General features: G+C 45.7%; 1 protein-coding gene across 3 annotated transcripts in view; it reads left to right on the top strand.

The window, feature by feature from the left end:
- Positions 1 to 12878, top strand: part of EPSTI1 (epithelial stromal interaction 1) — a 100480-nt gene that overhangs the window by 54571 nt on the left and 33031 nt on the right. For all 3 annotated transcript variants that reach the window (XM_068984436.1, XM_068984438.1, XM_068984437.1), the window contains exon 7: positions 2848 to 2941. In XM_068984436.1, the coding sequence (XP_068840537.1) occupies positions 2848 to 2941 (94 nt within the window). The remainder of the gene's footprint in view (positions 1 to 2847; positions 2942 to 12878) is intronic.

The following is a 12878-nucleotide window of genomic DNA, read 5'->3' as shown; positions in this document are numbered from 1 at the left end:
GCTAATTGCTGTAATCAACAAACCTCAACATAAAATAATTATTTGAGCCCTATTTTTTCTTCACATAAGACGTGGGCAAACAGGTTTGAGAAGAGGCCCCCTCCACGCAGATATTCCGACACCAAAAACAGTGGTTCTACCACTTTCCATACACAAATGACTTCCAGGATTGTGCTAGGGCTTGTCCCTATTCCAGACAGCCAGAAGGAGGAGGGGAATGTATGGAGGCTCATGCATGGGGAGCTTCTTATCCGTTCATCCTGGAAGTGGTGTGCATTACTTCATCCCGCATTTCGTTGGTCGAAACCACCACGTGGCCACCCTTAGCTGCATGGGAAGCTAGGAAATATGGTCGGGTTATATGACTAGAAGAGAACTCTCATTTTGACAGATATTTAGAAGTATCTGCTACAACAGAATTATGTCCAGGTGATGTTACCCTGAAGAGGCCTTTTAGGATAAGCCATAGGCACCACCCTAAGGGCAAGTAGGAAGGATGCTTAAGCATCCTAAGTTGGAGATGAGTTAAGGTTAACTAAGTCGTCAAAACCAGTCTGTTATTGGTGGTCCCTTTTTAGGTGTTCTCTGGAGAATAAAGGAAGGGATCCTGTATTTGTGCCTGGGTCAAAGTGCTAACGTGGGAGAGGATCACCCCCCCTCATTAGGTGACAGGTCACAGTGGTGGCAAAGAAGGAACCCTGACAAAAAGGTGACTCAGTGCCGGAGTCTGGGGTTCTTAGTTTTGTTGGACTTCCCCTCCAGTAGATGTTTGTCCTGTTGAGCCTCAAGGAGGTTATTTTATTTTTATTGAATTTGACCATAATTACCTACAGGGATTCCAATCCAGTTCAGCCAATCTATTGACAACAGAAAAATGCTAGTTAGCCTGGTAGCTTGGAACTTCTCTTGTTGGTAAAGTTAATCACTTGGGAGTAACCCACGTTCTTCCCAGGCTCCTACTGGTATGCCTCTGGCAGTCCCGTGGCCATGTCACTGTGCTCTGATCTTGTGGCATGAACAGGGCAGTGATCACGGGCACAAAGGCCGTGGCTGCTGGTGAGCTACCCAGCCAGCTCTGTGCTTGGCGTTGGCAGGTAAGAAGCATCCCTCAGAACACAGTGCGGGGCTGCTGGTGTACCTGGTCTGAAGCTCCTTACTTGCTTATCATGGTGGTGCTTTTCCACTGCTTTCTCCCATAGTCTGCTCTCAGCTAAGGATATTCAGAAATCTCAGCCAAACTTCTGGCAACACTCTTCTTTTTACACTTGTGACTGATGGCTTCATAAAACCTCAGACGATGGGGCAGCTTCCAGACCCACGGCATCATTAGTCTCCTTGTCTACTCTGGGCAAGATAAGCAACCCTAGACAAATGGAAAGGCTGCTCGTCTCAGCTGCTGAAGCCTTGTGTTTCTCTGGGTTATGTTCGTCGCTTAACTTTCAACTCTTCCTTTCCCAGCTGAAGATTCTGACCTTGTTCAGGTGCCATGTTCTACCTAAGTAATTATTTGAAGTGATGTTGGCATCTCTGTTTAACTTCTAATTCCTTATTTTGATTTCCACCCTCACTGGATACCATTTATTCTTACCAGACCATTTGTGTCTCCTTTGATGCCCATGCCCTAAGTGCTTGATAAATTGGATCTTAGCATCAGGCCTAAAATATGAGGGGGGAGCAGAGGGGTGACAGAGGAAAAGGAAGAAGGAAAGCAGACTGCCAGGGTCTCGTGCAGTATAACCAGGCCTTGCTGAGCTATTTGATTGTGAATATGGAGTAAGGGGATCAAAGTTCCACCAGTTACATGGGGAAAGGACCAAACAATAGAAATTCATCAATGGGAGGCAAAAAGGGGCAGTCGTTAAAGTAAGGACTAGGAAACAATTCCAGCATTCTATGCTTGACACATGTGAGGGAGAAATTGGGGTGACGGTTTGGATTTTTAAGGGAAAAGCAGCTTATTAAACCTGAGGGGACTTCCCTGGTAGTCCAGTGGCTAAGATTTCGTGCTCCCAATACAAGGATCTGGGTTTGATCTCTGGTTGGGGAACTAGATTCCATGTGCTACAGCTAGGGTACCATGTGTTGCAACTAAAGATCCTGCATGCTGCAACTAAGACCTGATGCAATTAAATAAATCAATAAAATATTAAAAACACTGAGCTATGTCTTGGTATGCCTTTTGCAATCTCTCAGAGCTAAAAAGAGATACAGATCAGAACTAGCAGCATGTCTTTCTTCCATGGAAGGTACAAATGAAATGCAAAGGGGTGTGTGTATGTATAGGGAGAGGGCCCATTTCTGCTTTTAGGATTCCAAAGGGGTCCATGGCCCGTACATGGTTAAGAGCGACAGGCTTAGTGGCTCTGTGTATCCTGAGGGTAGTCCAAGCCACAGGGGCAGTGAGATGACTAGAAGAGAGACCCCTGGAGGGTGAAGGGCCTGACGTGACGGCAGCGTGGTGTGAGGGACACCATACCACGGGAGGGATGTTGTAGGGGAGGGGCGTTCATTCTACAGCCCTACACTGTCAAGCTTCAAGTGTTCAGGTAGGAAATTAGGGCCCATACTGTGGAGTCTGATAGGGCATTTATCTCCATGTCAAAGGACACAAAGCAGAAGAACATGAAACGGTAGGTTCACATTCCACAGGCCTACTATTATATTCTTCCACCGTGAGGTGCAGTCTCGCACTAGCGTTTTGCTTGGCCTTGTACTCTACCATGCCCACAAAATCGCCTTCTGTTCTATCACCCCCCAGGAGAAGTCTAGACTAGCATCCAGAGGCACAATGAAGAGTGATGGTTCTTCTTTTACGAAGGCACTAACACCTGTTTGTGTTCCTGCCAGCAAAACTGCTGCATTCTTGAGAAGATTTGAGGCAGACTTGCCACACAGAGGGGCCTGTCCAGCTGCTGGTTGTGATCCACAGTCTTCAGCTTGGGTGAGTGGAATATCATGCAAGGTGCCGTCTGGCACTTTTTAAAGTGGATGAAGATCAGGGCCAGAGAGTGACTTCTACAGCACAGAATTTTGGAACTAAAGGCAGAGATGATCTGAGCTGAAACTGGCCTCAACTATTGTCTCAGCTGTAAAACAATGCTTGCACCTGTTGCCAACATCGTGGACACTGGGACGAGCAGCAGCCTCTGAAGAGCCTTTGCTCTCACCCAGTCATCCATCCCTCACATTTGTATGTTTATATAAACACTGTCATGCGTGCTAAGTTGCTTAGTAGTGTCTGACTCTTTGCGACCCCATGGACTGCAGCCCGCCAGGCTCCTCTGTCCATGGGATTCTCCGGGCAAGAATACTGGAGTGGGTTGCTATGCCCTTCTTGAGGGTCTATTTCCGACTCAGGGATCAAACCCACATCTCTTGTGTCTCCTGCATTGGCAGGCAGGTTCTTTACCACTAGCACCACCTGAGAAAGCCCCCAAAAGGGCATGTTGCCTCCTCATTGTCAAACCCCTGACTTCTGCATGACAGGCAGGGATAGTCACCACTGTACTAACAAGGACCAGGCACATACAATTTCTGCCTAGAAGGACCTTAGTCAAGTGAAGAGGAGGACTAGGTATAGAGCAGAGTGGTGAGTGCAGGGGATACAAACAGTTGGAAAGCTGAAGCTTAAAAGATGAGTCACAGGAGAGTCATTCCAGGTGTCAGGAATCAGAAGAAGGAAGGAAGGTATAATGGCAAGGAAAAGCATGGATGAATTTTGTGTAGCTGCAGTTGAGAAGGGCAAGCTAGGAGGCTGCAGAAGTTAGGAGCCCTGAGGAGAGTTCCTCGGTTGTAGCAGTCTGGGTGGGGTGGTTCATTGAGTGGGCTGTCTTGGGTATGCTAGAAGCATCTCCCAGGCTTTGAGGCTCCAGAGATGCCACGTACAGGAAGCTCCTGGTGCCTGTGGTAGAACACCACTGCCGACCTGAACGAACTTGAACTTCATTCTGTGAGTCCTGAAGGTACTGAGATGTTTTAAACAGGGATGCTTCAAGGTCACATTTGCATTTGGGCTGCTGGATCACACTGGTAACCAGGTGAAGGATGGGTCTGAAATGACAGAGAGGTCTCTGAGGCCTCCATATTAGACTCAGCGAGCAATGATGAAGGTCTGAAGCAGAGTGGTGGGTGAGAGGATGGAGACGAGAGTGTAGGTCAGAGGAACGCTTAGCAGGTGAGAAGGGCAGAGCTTGGTTACTGACTGACCAAGTGGGGGCAAGGATGACCAGGGGAAAGGGTTGTAATTGAAAGAAAAGGTTGTTTTAGGTTTTAGAAAGACAGCTTTTCAGCGTCTGGGGAGGTAAACAAGAGGCTGTTAGAGACATCTGATTGTCCTCTTCCCCCCAGCTCTCTTTCTCTTTATTGACCACATTTCAAAATGTCAGGAAGATACTATGACACTCCTCGGGAAAAAGTCATACTACTCTTACAGAAACCTCTCAGTGCTTTTTATTTTTTCCCTGCAGTGAAGGCCACGGTGTCCCAAGGTCCAGATTTGCTAAATGTGGGCTCCACCAGTCGTATCAAATCCATCGTCCCTCTCATTGCAGGGTACTGGAGGGAGAAGTTTTGAGGAGCTGTAGGTAGTAGGGTTAATCCCGTGTAGAGATGCTCCTTGACATATGTCTACCCGGCCTTTTCGTGATGGAGGAGGGGAGGCAAGACAGGAGTTGGACAGCTTTACCACCTGGGTGTTTGGCTGGCAGGATGGTCTTGATTTCTGTTTGAAGGGTCTTGAATCCTGTGGCTGAAACACCTGTGTGCTTGCCCTATTGATTTTGGCTCATTTCTTCGATTGAACAAGATCCTCCTGGAATCTCAATATTGTTGTCCAAGGCATTAGTAATCTCTCCCAGAGCTGCATTTCCTGTGGATTGATTAGTGCCTTACTCATAAGATCCTCAGGCTATTAATAGAAAATATGGAGCAGGATTGCACCCAGGATGGCTCCTCACCAATAGCATTCAACAGCTGCTCCCATTTTGACACCAAACTATTAATAATTTGTGGGTGTTCAATATATTTACTGACTTATTACCCATATTGTAGTCTTCTCATACTGTCTAATCCATATGCATAGAATTCCTCAGAGAATGCATTGCAGAACCATTCTTTTAATGCTTTAGGAAAGTCAAATATGTACATTTCACCTCTGTGAATTTAAAGGCAGACACCTGCAGTTTGCCTTAATTATGGTCAATGCGCAGAAGGTGAACACTGCGTGATACCCAAATATGTGGGGTGTGAGGAGCTGCAAGGTTTCAAGTTTGTTTGTTTTTTTTAAAGCTATTTCAGTTTTACTACATAATGCAACTTTCCTGAGAAAATGGTTGTTCTTACCACTTCTTTAAATGTGGGGCTACCATGGAAGATGGGAATTTAATAAGTACTATATATGATGTTGGAGAAGGCAATGGCAACCCACTCCAGTACTCTTGCCTGGCAAATCCCATGGACAGAGGAGCCTGGTAGGCTTCAGGGGTCTATGGGGTTGCACAGAGTCGGACGTGACTGAAGCGACTTAACAGCAAGCATATATGATGTTGATGTAAAAAACAAGAAAATTCCTGTAGGTCAGAACGTCAGAGAGGACGAATTCACAGTGTTCACTCACACATGGGTGGCTGCAGTTCTCTGTGCTGGGTGTGGAAGCAGACGTGCCAGCATCACCCCCCCGCCCCCACTCCCCAGAGTTTCCAGTTGTGCCATCAGGCCAGTCTCTGGTTTGCCTCCCCCTGCCTCTTCTACCGAGATCAACACTTTGAGAAAAATACCACCTCATCCTGTTGTTCCATGGTCCAGTGGCTCCCTGTCCTCAAGAATCAAGTCAAAATGCCTTAGCTTATGCACAAAGCCCTCTCTGTGCCTCCACCCCGCACCTTCTCCCCCCACAACCCCCCTCTCTCTGGTGCTGCAGTCTAGGTCTCTGCTGCTCCAATGTGGTCCATGGCCCAGCAGTAGAGGCGTTGCCTGAATGATGCTCCAGACCTGAATCAGCGCCCACAGTTGACCATGGTCTGTAGCTGAAGTGTGTACACGTTTATGTTTGAGGAACACTGCTCTCTCATTCTGGCCGCTGCTACTGCTAATTCTACTACTGATACTTCCACTTCCACTACCCCGAACACTTACTGCAGGTTGCTTTAATTTCTCTCCGTGTGTCACATGTCCTTTAAAAAGTCAACACTGAAAGGCAGAGGTCCCTCACTTGCCATTCAAACCCACTTCTATTCCAGTTCTTCACATTCTTAGGATAACGTTTCCTTTGCTGCTGTAGTGAATTTTTGCCATTTTAGGGGCTTCGAACACAAATGGAATCTCTTGCAGTTCTGGAGGTCAGAGGTCAGATATGAGGAGGAAGGGACTGAAGTCAGGGTGTCAGGAGGGCTGGTTTCTTCTGCAGGCTCGAGGAGGAATCTGCTCCTTGCCTCTCCCAGTGTCTCTTGGCTGCTGCTGCCATTCTTTGGTTCCTTAACCTGTGTGTGTGTGTGCGTTAGTTGCTCAGTTGTGTCCAACTCTTTGTGACCCCACGGACTGCAGCCCACCTGGCTCCTCTGTCCATGGAATTCTCCAGGCAAGAATACTGGAGTGGGTTGCCATTTCCTTTTCCAGGGGATCTTCCCGACCCAGGGATCGTACCTGCATCTCTTGTGTCTCCTGCATTGGCAGCCAGATTCTTTACCACTGAGCCACCTGGGAAGCCCCTTCCTTGGCCTGTGGCTCAGTCTAATCTTGACTCTCATCATCATATCACCTCCTCTCCACTCTGACCTTCTTGCCTTCCTCTTGTAAGGCCCGTTGTGATTCTGTTGGTTCCACCTGTACCACACAGGTGCCTCTCTCTGTGTCCCGATTCTTGATTTCTACAAAGTCTCTTTTGTCATATAAGGTAACACTGACAGCTTCCGAGGCTTCCTTGGTGGCTCAGATGGTAAAGAATCTGCCTGCAATGCGAGAGACCTGGGTTCAATCCCTGGATTGGGAAGATCCCCTGGGGAAGAGAATGGCTTACCCACTCCAGTATTCTTGCCTAGAGAATTCCATGGACAGAGGAGCCTGTTGGACTACAGTCCATGGGGTTGCAAAGAATTGGACAAGACTGAGTGACTAACACTTTCACAGAGAGTGTGCAGGGGTTAGGATGTGGAGCTCTTTGAGGGGGCCCTTATTCATCTAGGCACACTCCCTTAGCTGTGTCTTTTGTTATGTGGCTCTGAATATGTTAATGAAGTTTTCTATAAAGAAAGCTGAGGGCTGAAGAATGGATGCTTTTGAACTGTGGTGTTGGAGAAGACTCTTGAGTGTCCCTTGGACTGCAGGGAGATCCAACCAGTCCATCCTAAAGGAAATCAGTCCTGAATATTCATTGGAAGGACTGATGCTGAAGCTGAAACTCCAGTACTTTGGCCACCTGATGCGAAGAACTGACTCATTTGAAAAAGACTCTGATGCTGGGAAAGATTGAAGGCAGGAGGAGAAGGGGATGACAGAGGACGAGATGGCTGGATGGCATCACCGACTCAATGGACATGAGTTTGAGTGAACTCTGGGAGTTGGTGATGGACAGGGAGGCCTGGCGTGCTGCAGTCCATGGGGTTGCAGAGTCGGACACGACTGAGCGACTGAACTGAACCGAACTGATGTTAGTAAAGTATATGGCTATCTGTTGATTCATCTATTTTTCATCTTATGATTTTTCCCCCTGATTCTCCCCATCTAATCATTCAGTATCTCAGGCTTTCCTTTATTATGACTCTGCAAATATTTTTCACTGCCAAGCCAGTTATAATTTAGTTTCTTTCTTTTATAATTTCGGAAATCTTTCCTTTTATTTTTCATTTTCTTAGTTTCCTTTGAACATCTGACTGCCTTCCTTTAGCTTTTGTGAGTGTTCTGCAAAGTGCCTCTTGATGCAAATTTCCATAAAATTCTCCACTTTGTGACTGTCAGATTAACTTGTCAATTCTGGGTCTCTTTCCCTTCTGCAAACCTCCCTCCTCACTTCATCTGGGCTGGTTGATTTTGAAGCCTCCAACAGTGCTATTGTTCTGGGACTATCCTTTCAGGGAATAGTTCCCAACCTCAGCTGTTCACTGGAATCATCTGGGCGGGGGACTTTAAAGCTCCCTGATGCCTGGGTCACGCCCCCAGGGCTCCTACTGTTTCCTGGCCTGGGCTTTAGGCTTTTAAAGCTCCCCAGGTGATTCTAGTGTGCAGCCAAGGATGGGAATCAGGGCTTTAAAATCATCCGGGGAATTGCTTTTATTGCTTTCCTGTGTTGGGTTCCCTGATTTCTGGGTTGCATTTCTTCTTTTTTTCTTTTTGCTTTACTTATTTGTGTTGGTGGGGCATATTACTTAGTAGCTTCCCAGGAGAAGATGTATGTTCAAGTCCTTGCATGTCTGAAACTGTCTTTATTCAGCCCTCATACTCAACTTGCAATTTTCTAGTAAGTATTTCAAATTGCAAATAATTTTCCTTTACCATTTTGAAGGCATTGCTCTTCTGACTTTGAGTTATTCGTTCCTAAGGAATGCAAGGCCATCTGAATTTTGTACTTAAATGGGGGCTTTCCCCTGCTTCCCCTAGAAATATTTCTTATCTCCTTCTCTTTTTTTCTGGTAGTCTGTAATTGCATAATGATGATCTTAGTGTGAGGGTCATTTTATTCATTTTCAGTCTGGAAATTTATCTCTAGTTTTAGATGATTTTCTTGTGTTATTTCTTTGATTTATTTCCTTTCATTTTCTCTTTATGGGATTCTTATTATTCAAATCTTAGGCTTCCTTGATTTATCTTCTAACTTTTTCATAAAAAAGTATTTTTTCCCCTCTAATTTATCATTGACTACTCCCTCCTCCCTAACTTGTGTGTGTGTGTGTTAGTCACTTACTTCCTGGCATATTGAATTAGAAAAAACTCCAATCTTTTCCCTCCTAAGTGTATCCTTAACTCCTACACTCCCTCGTGTGCATGCGCATGTACACACACAGAGACAGCACTTCTGATACAAAATGTGTGTGGGGTTTTCCCCACCAAGCAGTTCTGCAACATCAGCTAAATGGCCCTCAGTTTAACTCAGTTCTGACACTCTCTGCCTGGAGATAGCATCAGATCTCACAGGCTAAGGACTCAGTCCCACAAGACTGCGCCCCACTTCAGATGCCAGGCACAAGTGGTCAGTCCTCAGGGTACCCAGGGCTTCTGCCCAACTTGGCTACAAATCAAAAGTATCCACAAGGGACTTCCCTGGTGGTCAGTCCAGTGGTTAAAACTCCATATTTCCATTAGAGGATTCAGGTTCAATCCATGGTTGGGGAACTAGGATCCCACATGCCATGTGGTACAGCTGAAAAAGAAGTTCCCACAGCCTGCATTTGGGATTTAATTAATTTGCTAGAGCCGCTCACAGAACTCATTTTACTTAGTTATGTTTATAAGCTCATTAAAGAGAATGATAAAGGATACAGATGAACAGCCAGATGAGAAAGATAAAGGGGGAGACCAGGGAGGGTTCTCTGCAGAAGCTTCTGTCGCTGTGGGGTTGGGGTGTGGCCACCCTCCTGGTGGATATGTTATATATGGATATGGGCATCTACTCAACAGTTCCTTGAACCCCTATATTTCTGGGACTTTTATGGAGGCTTCCTCCTATAGGCATGATCAGTTATTAATTCCATTTCCGGCTCTTTTTTCTTCTCTGGAGGATGGAGGTTTGAGACTGAAAATTCCAAACATCTAACCATGACTTGGTTCTTCTGGTGGCCAGCCCCCATGCAGGAATCATTCAGGAGCCCACATGGAGTTGCCTCAGGAGAACAAAAAGTGCTCCTTGTGGTCTGATCACTTAGGAAATTACAGGGTTTTAGGAGCCCTGAATCAGAGATGGGGTCAAAGGCCAAAGACTGGAACAAGAGATGCTCTGAAAGCTCTTATCATTTAGGAAATTACGAAGGTTTTAGGAGCTCTGAGCTCTGTACCAGGAACTTGGGGTATGTGTGTATATATACACGTATACACATATCTGCCATATTTATGTTTTGGAACGACCCTGATGCTGGGAAAGATTGAAGGCAAAAGGAGAAGAGGGCAGCAGAGGATGAGATGGTTAGATAGTATCACTGGCTCAGTGGACAGGAATCTGAGCAAACTCTGGGAGATAGTGAAGGATAGGGAAGCCTCGCATGCTGCAGTCCATGGGGTTGTAAAGAGTCAGACATGACTTAGTGCCTGAACAACAACAACAACCTGCCATATATACTGTATACAAATATGCATATAAAAATTTTAAACATACATCATTTTTTCTGTTCTCTCACACATTTTATTGGCTTTATCTTATAAATATTTTACTTGTTTGTCTTTTTGTGGGGAAGAGGAGATATTTTTAATTTCTAAGAGCTCCTTTTTATTTTGTTGCTTAAAAATAAAACAACAGCAACCTGTTCTTGTTTCATGGATAAAATATCATGCTCTATGTCTCAGAGGAAAACGTGCAGGGAGCAGTAAAAAGTTCAAAGAAGGGGGCCCAGAGGCCCACAGCCTGGTATGCAGCAGTTTACACAGTCTTTCCGCTCTCACCCTGGGGTCTGAACATGGCTGCCTTCTGTCCTAGGCCTGTCTGGTTTGGTTGATCCAAAGGATACACTTTTGATTTCCTGTCAGGCTGAGGGCATTAGCACCTGAACTGTCAGGGTGGAAGCAGACGTGGGCGCCTTCCTCTCATCCATCACCTTCCCTGTAGCTGGTACGTCCATCTCTGGGGCCCTCACCTTGCTCTGTGGGGCTAGCTGCCTTCCTGTGGCTCCTGCATTCCCGCCTCCCCCCACCCTGCCCCCTCCCCCGCAGCAGGGCTTTAGATTTGCTCTTTGCTCTCCTGGCCCCTCAGTGTTTCTTCATCTACTTGGTCTTCATAGATTTTTTGTCTGAGAACACTGGTTTCTCTTGGGTTTTGAAGCTGGGGTTTGTGTTTGTTTCAGTTCCTCCTCTGTTTAGGGTAATTGCTGAGAAAAGCATGGAGCAGAAACATATTCACTTCACCATCTTGAAATGGGAACTCAGTGCTTGTTATGCATTGAATTGTGTCCCCTGGAAATTTATATGTTGAAGTCGTAACTGCCAGTACCTCACCGTGTGAGCTTATTTGGAGATGGGGGTCTTTACAGAGGACATTAAGTTAAAATGAGATCTAATCCACTAAGGCTATGGTTTTCCCAGTGGTCATGTATGGATGTGAGAGTTGGACTGTGAAGAAAGCTGAGAGCCAAAGAATTGATGCTTTTGAACTGTGGTGTTGGAGAAGACTTTTGAAAGTCCCTTGGACTGCAAGGAGATCCAACCCATCCATTCTAAAGGAGATCAGTCCTGGGTGTTCTTTGGGAAGGAATGATGCTGAAGCTGAAACTCCAGTACTTTGGCCACCTGATGTGAAGAGTTGACTCACTGGAAAAGACTCTGATGCTGGGAGGGATTGGGGGCAGGAGGAAAAGGGGACGACTGAGGATGAGATGGCTGGATGGCATCACTGACTCGATGAACGTGAGTTTGAGTGAACTCTGGGAGTTGGTGATGGACAGGGAGGCCTGGCGTGCTGTGATTCATGGGGTCGTAAAGAGTCGGACACGACTGAGCGACTGAACTGAACTGAATCCACTAGGAAAGGTACCCTTATAAAAACATGGAAATTTGGTCACAGGAGCAGACACATATAGAGGAGGATGATGTGAAGAGATGTGAGAAGACTGTCATCTGTAAGCAGGAGAGAGGCAGAGATCCTTCCCTCACAGCCATCAGCAGAAACATGTATATATACTACCGACACTACGTATAAAGCAGATAACTGAGGACCTACTGGACGGTGCAGGAAACTGTTCTGTGTTCCGTGGTGACCTCAGTGGGAAGGAAATGGCAACCCACTCAAAGTGACATCACACTGTAAAGCAACTATACTCCAATAAAAAAAAAAAGAAGCAAACTTTGTGGACACCTTGATTTTAGACTTTTAGCTTCCATGTGAGGCAATAAACATCTGTTTAAGCCACCCGGTCTGTGGTTTTGTTATGACAGCCTGAACAACCTAGTATAATCCAATGCCATTTTTCATTTATTCACAGAATGTCCTGCCCTTGCTTAGTCTGATTCCTACTCTTTAAAATGCAACCTGATGTCTCCCAATTTGAGAAGGTGTCCTTGATCTGCTTTAATTAAATGTCCTTCTTTTTGGCATCCCTTATCACAATACCTCTCATGCTCTACTGTAATCATTAATCTTGTTAATCTTTCTTTCTGTCTGACTTCCACACTAGGCTGTAAGTATTTGAGGCCTGGGGTCCTGTCTGACCTCAGGGATTGTGCATAGGAGGCTGAAATATTGCTTATTGAATGAATATATTATTAGTATCACTTGTGGGAGAGGATGAGCAAAAGTGTAGTTGAGTAACAAATTTATCATTAATATGTTAAATCAATACTTTTTGATAGAAAAATTATATGAATATAATTACATGGAAATTTCTGAGACTTTAAGAAAGCTAGTGATACCCATACATGCACACACAACACTCAAGATTAAATTTCATTGTGAGAATAAAAATAAAGAAAACCAGTAATCGAGAGTCTTTGCCCATATTTTTAAAGAGAAACTTCTGTCCTGCCTAGGGGACCACAGCTGGGCAAGCAAGCACTGGGACTCCAAGTAACTTTGAACTCTGCAGTTGCGATGCCTTGTGAACTGCCCAGTTTCTGTGGCCTTTTCATTGACACTTAGTGTGTCTAACCATTTTTTTCTAAGTCAAATATTGTGCGCTGGGTCCATGTGTACTCAGTCACGTCCAACTCTTTGCAACCCCATAGACTGTAGCCTGCCAGGCTCCTCTGAC

Source organism: Capricornis sumatraensis, chromosome 12 (assembly GCF_032405125.1).
Source record: "Capricornis sumatraensis isolate serow.1 chromosome 12, serow.2, whole genome shotgun sequence".
Lineage (NCBI taxonomy): Eukaryota > Metazoa > Chordata > Mammalia > Artiodactyla > Bovidae > Capricornis > Capricornis sumatraensis.
Note: the sequence above shows the minus strand (reverse complement) of the source record. Positions and strands in the feature narration are given on the sequence as shown.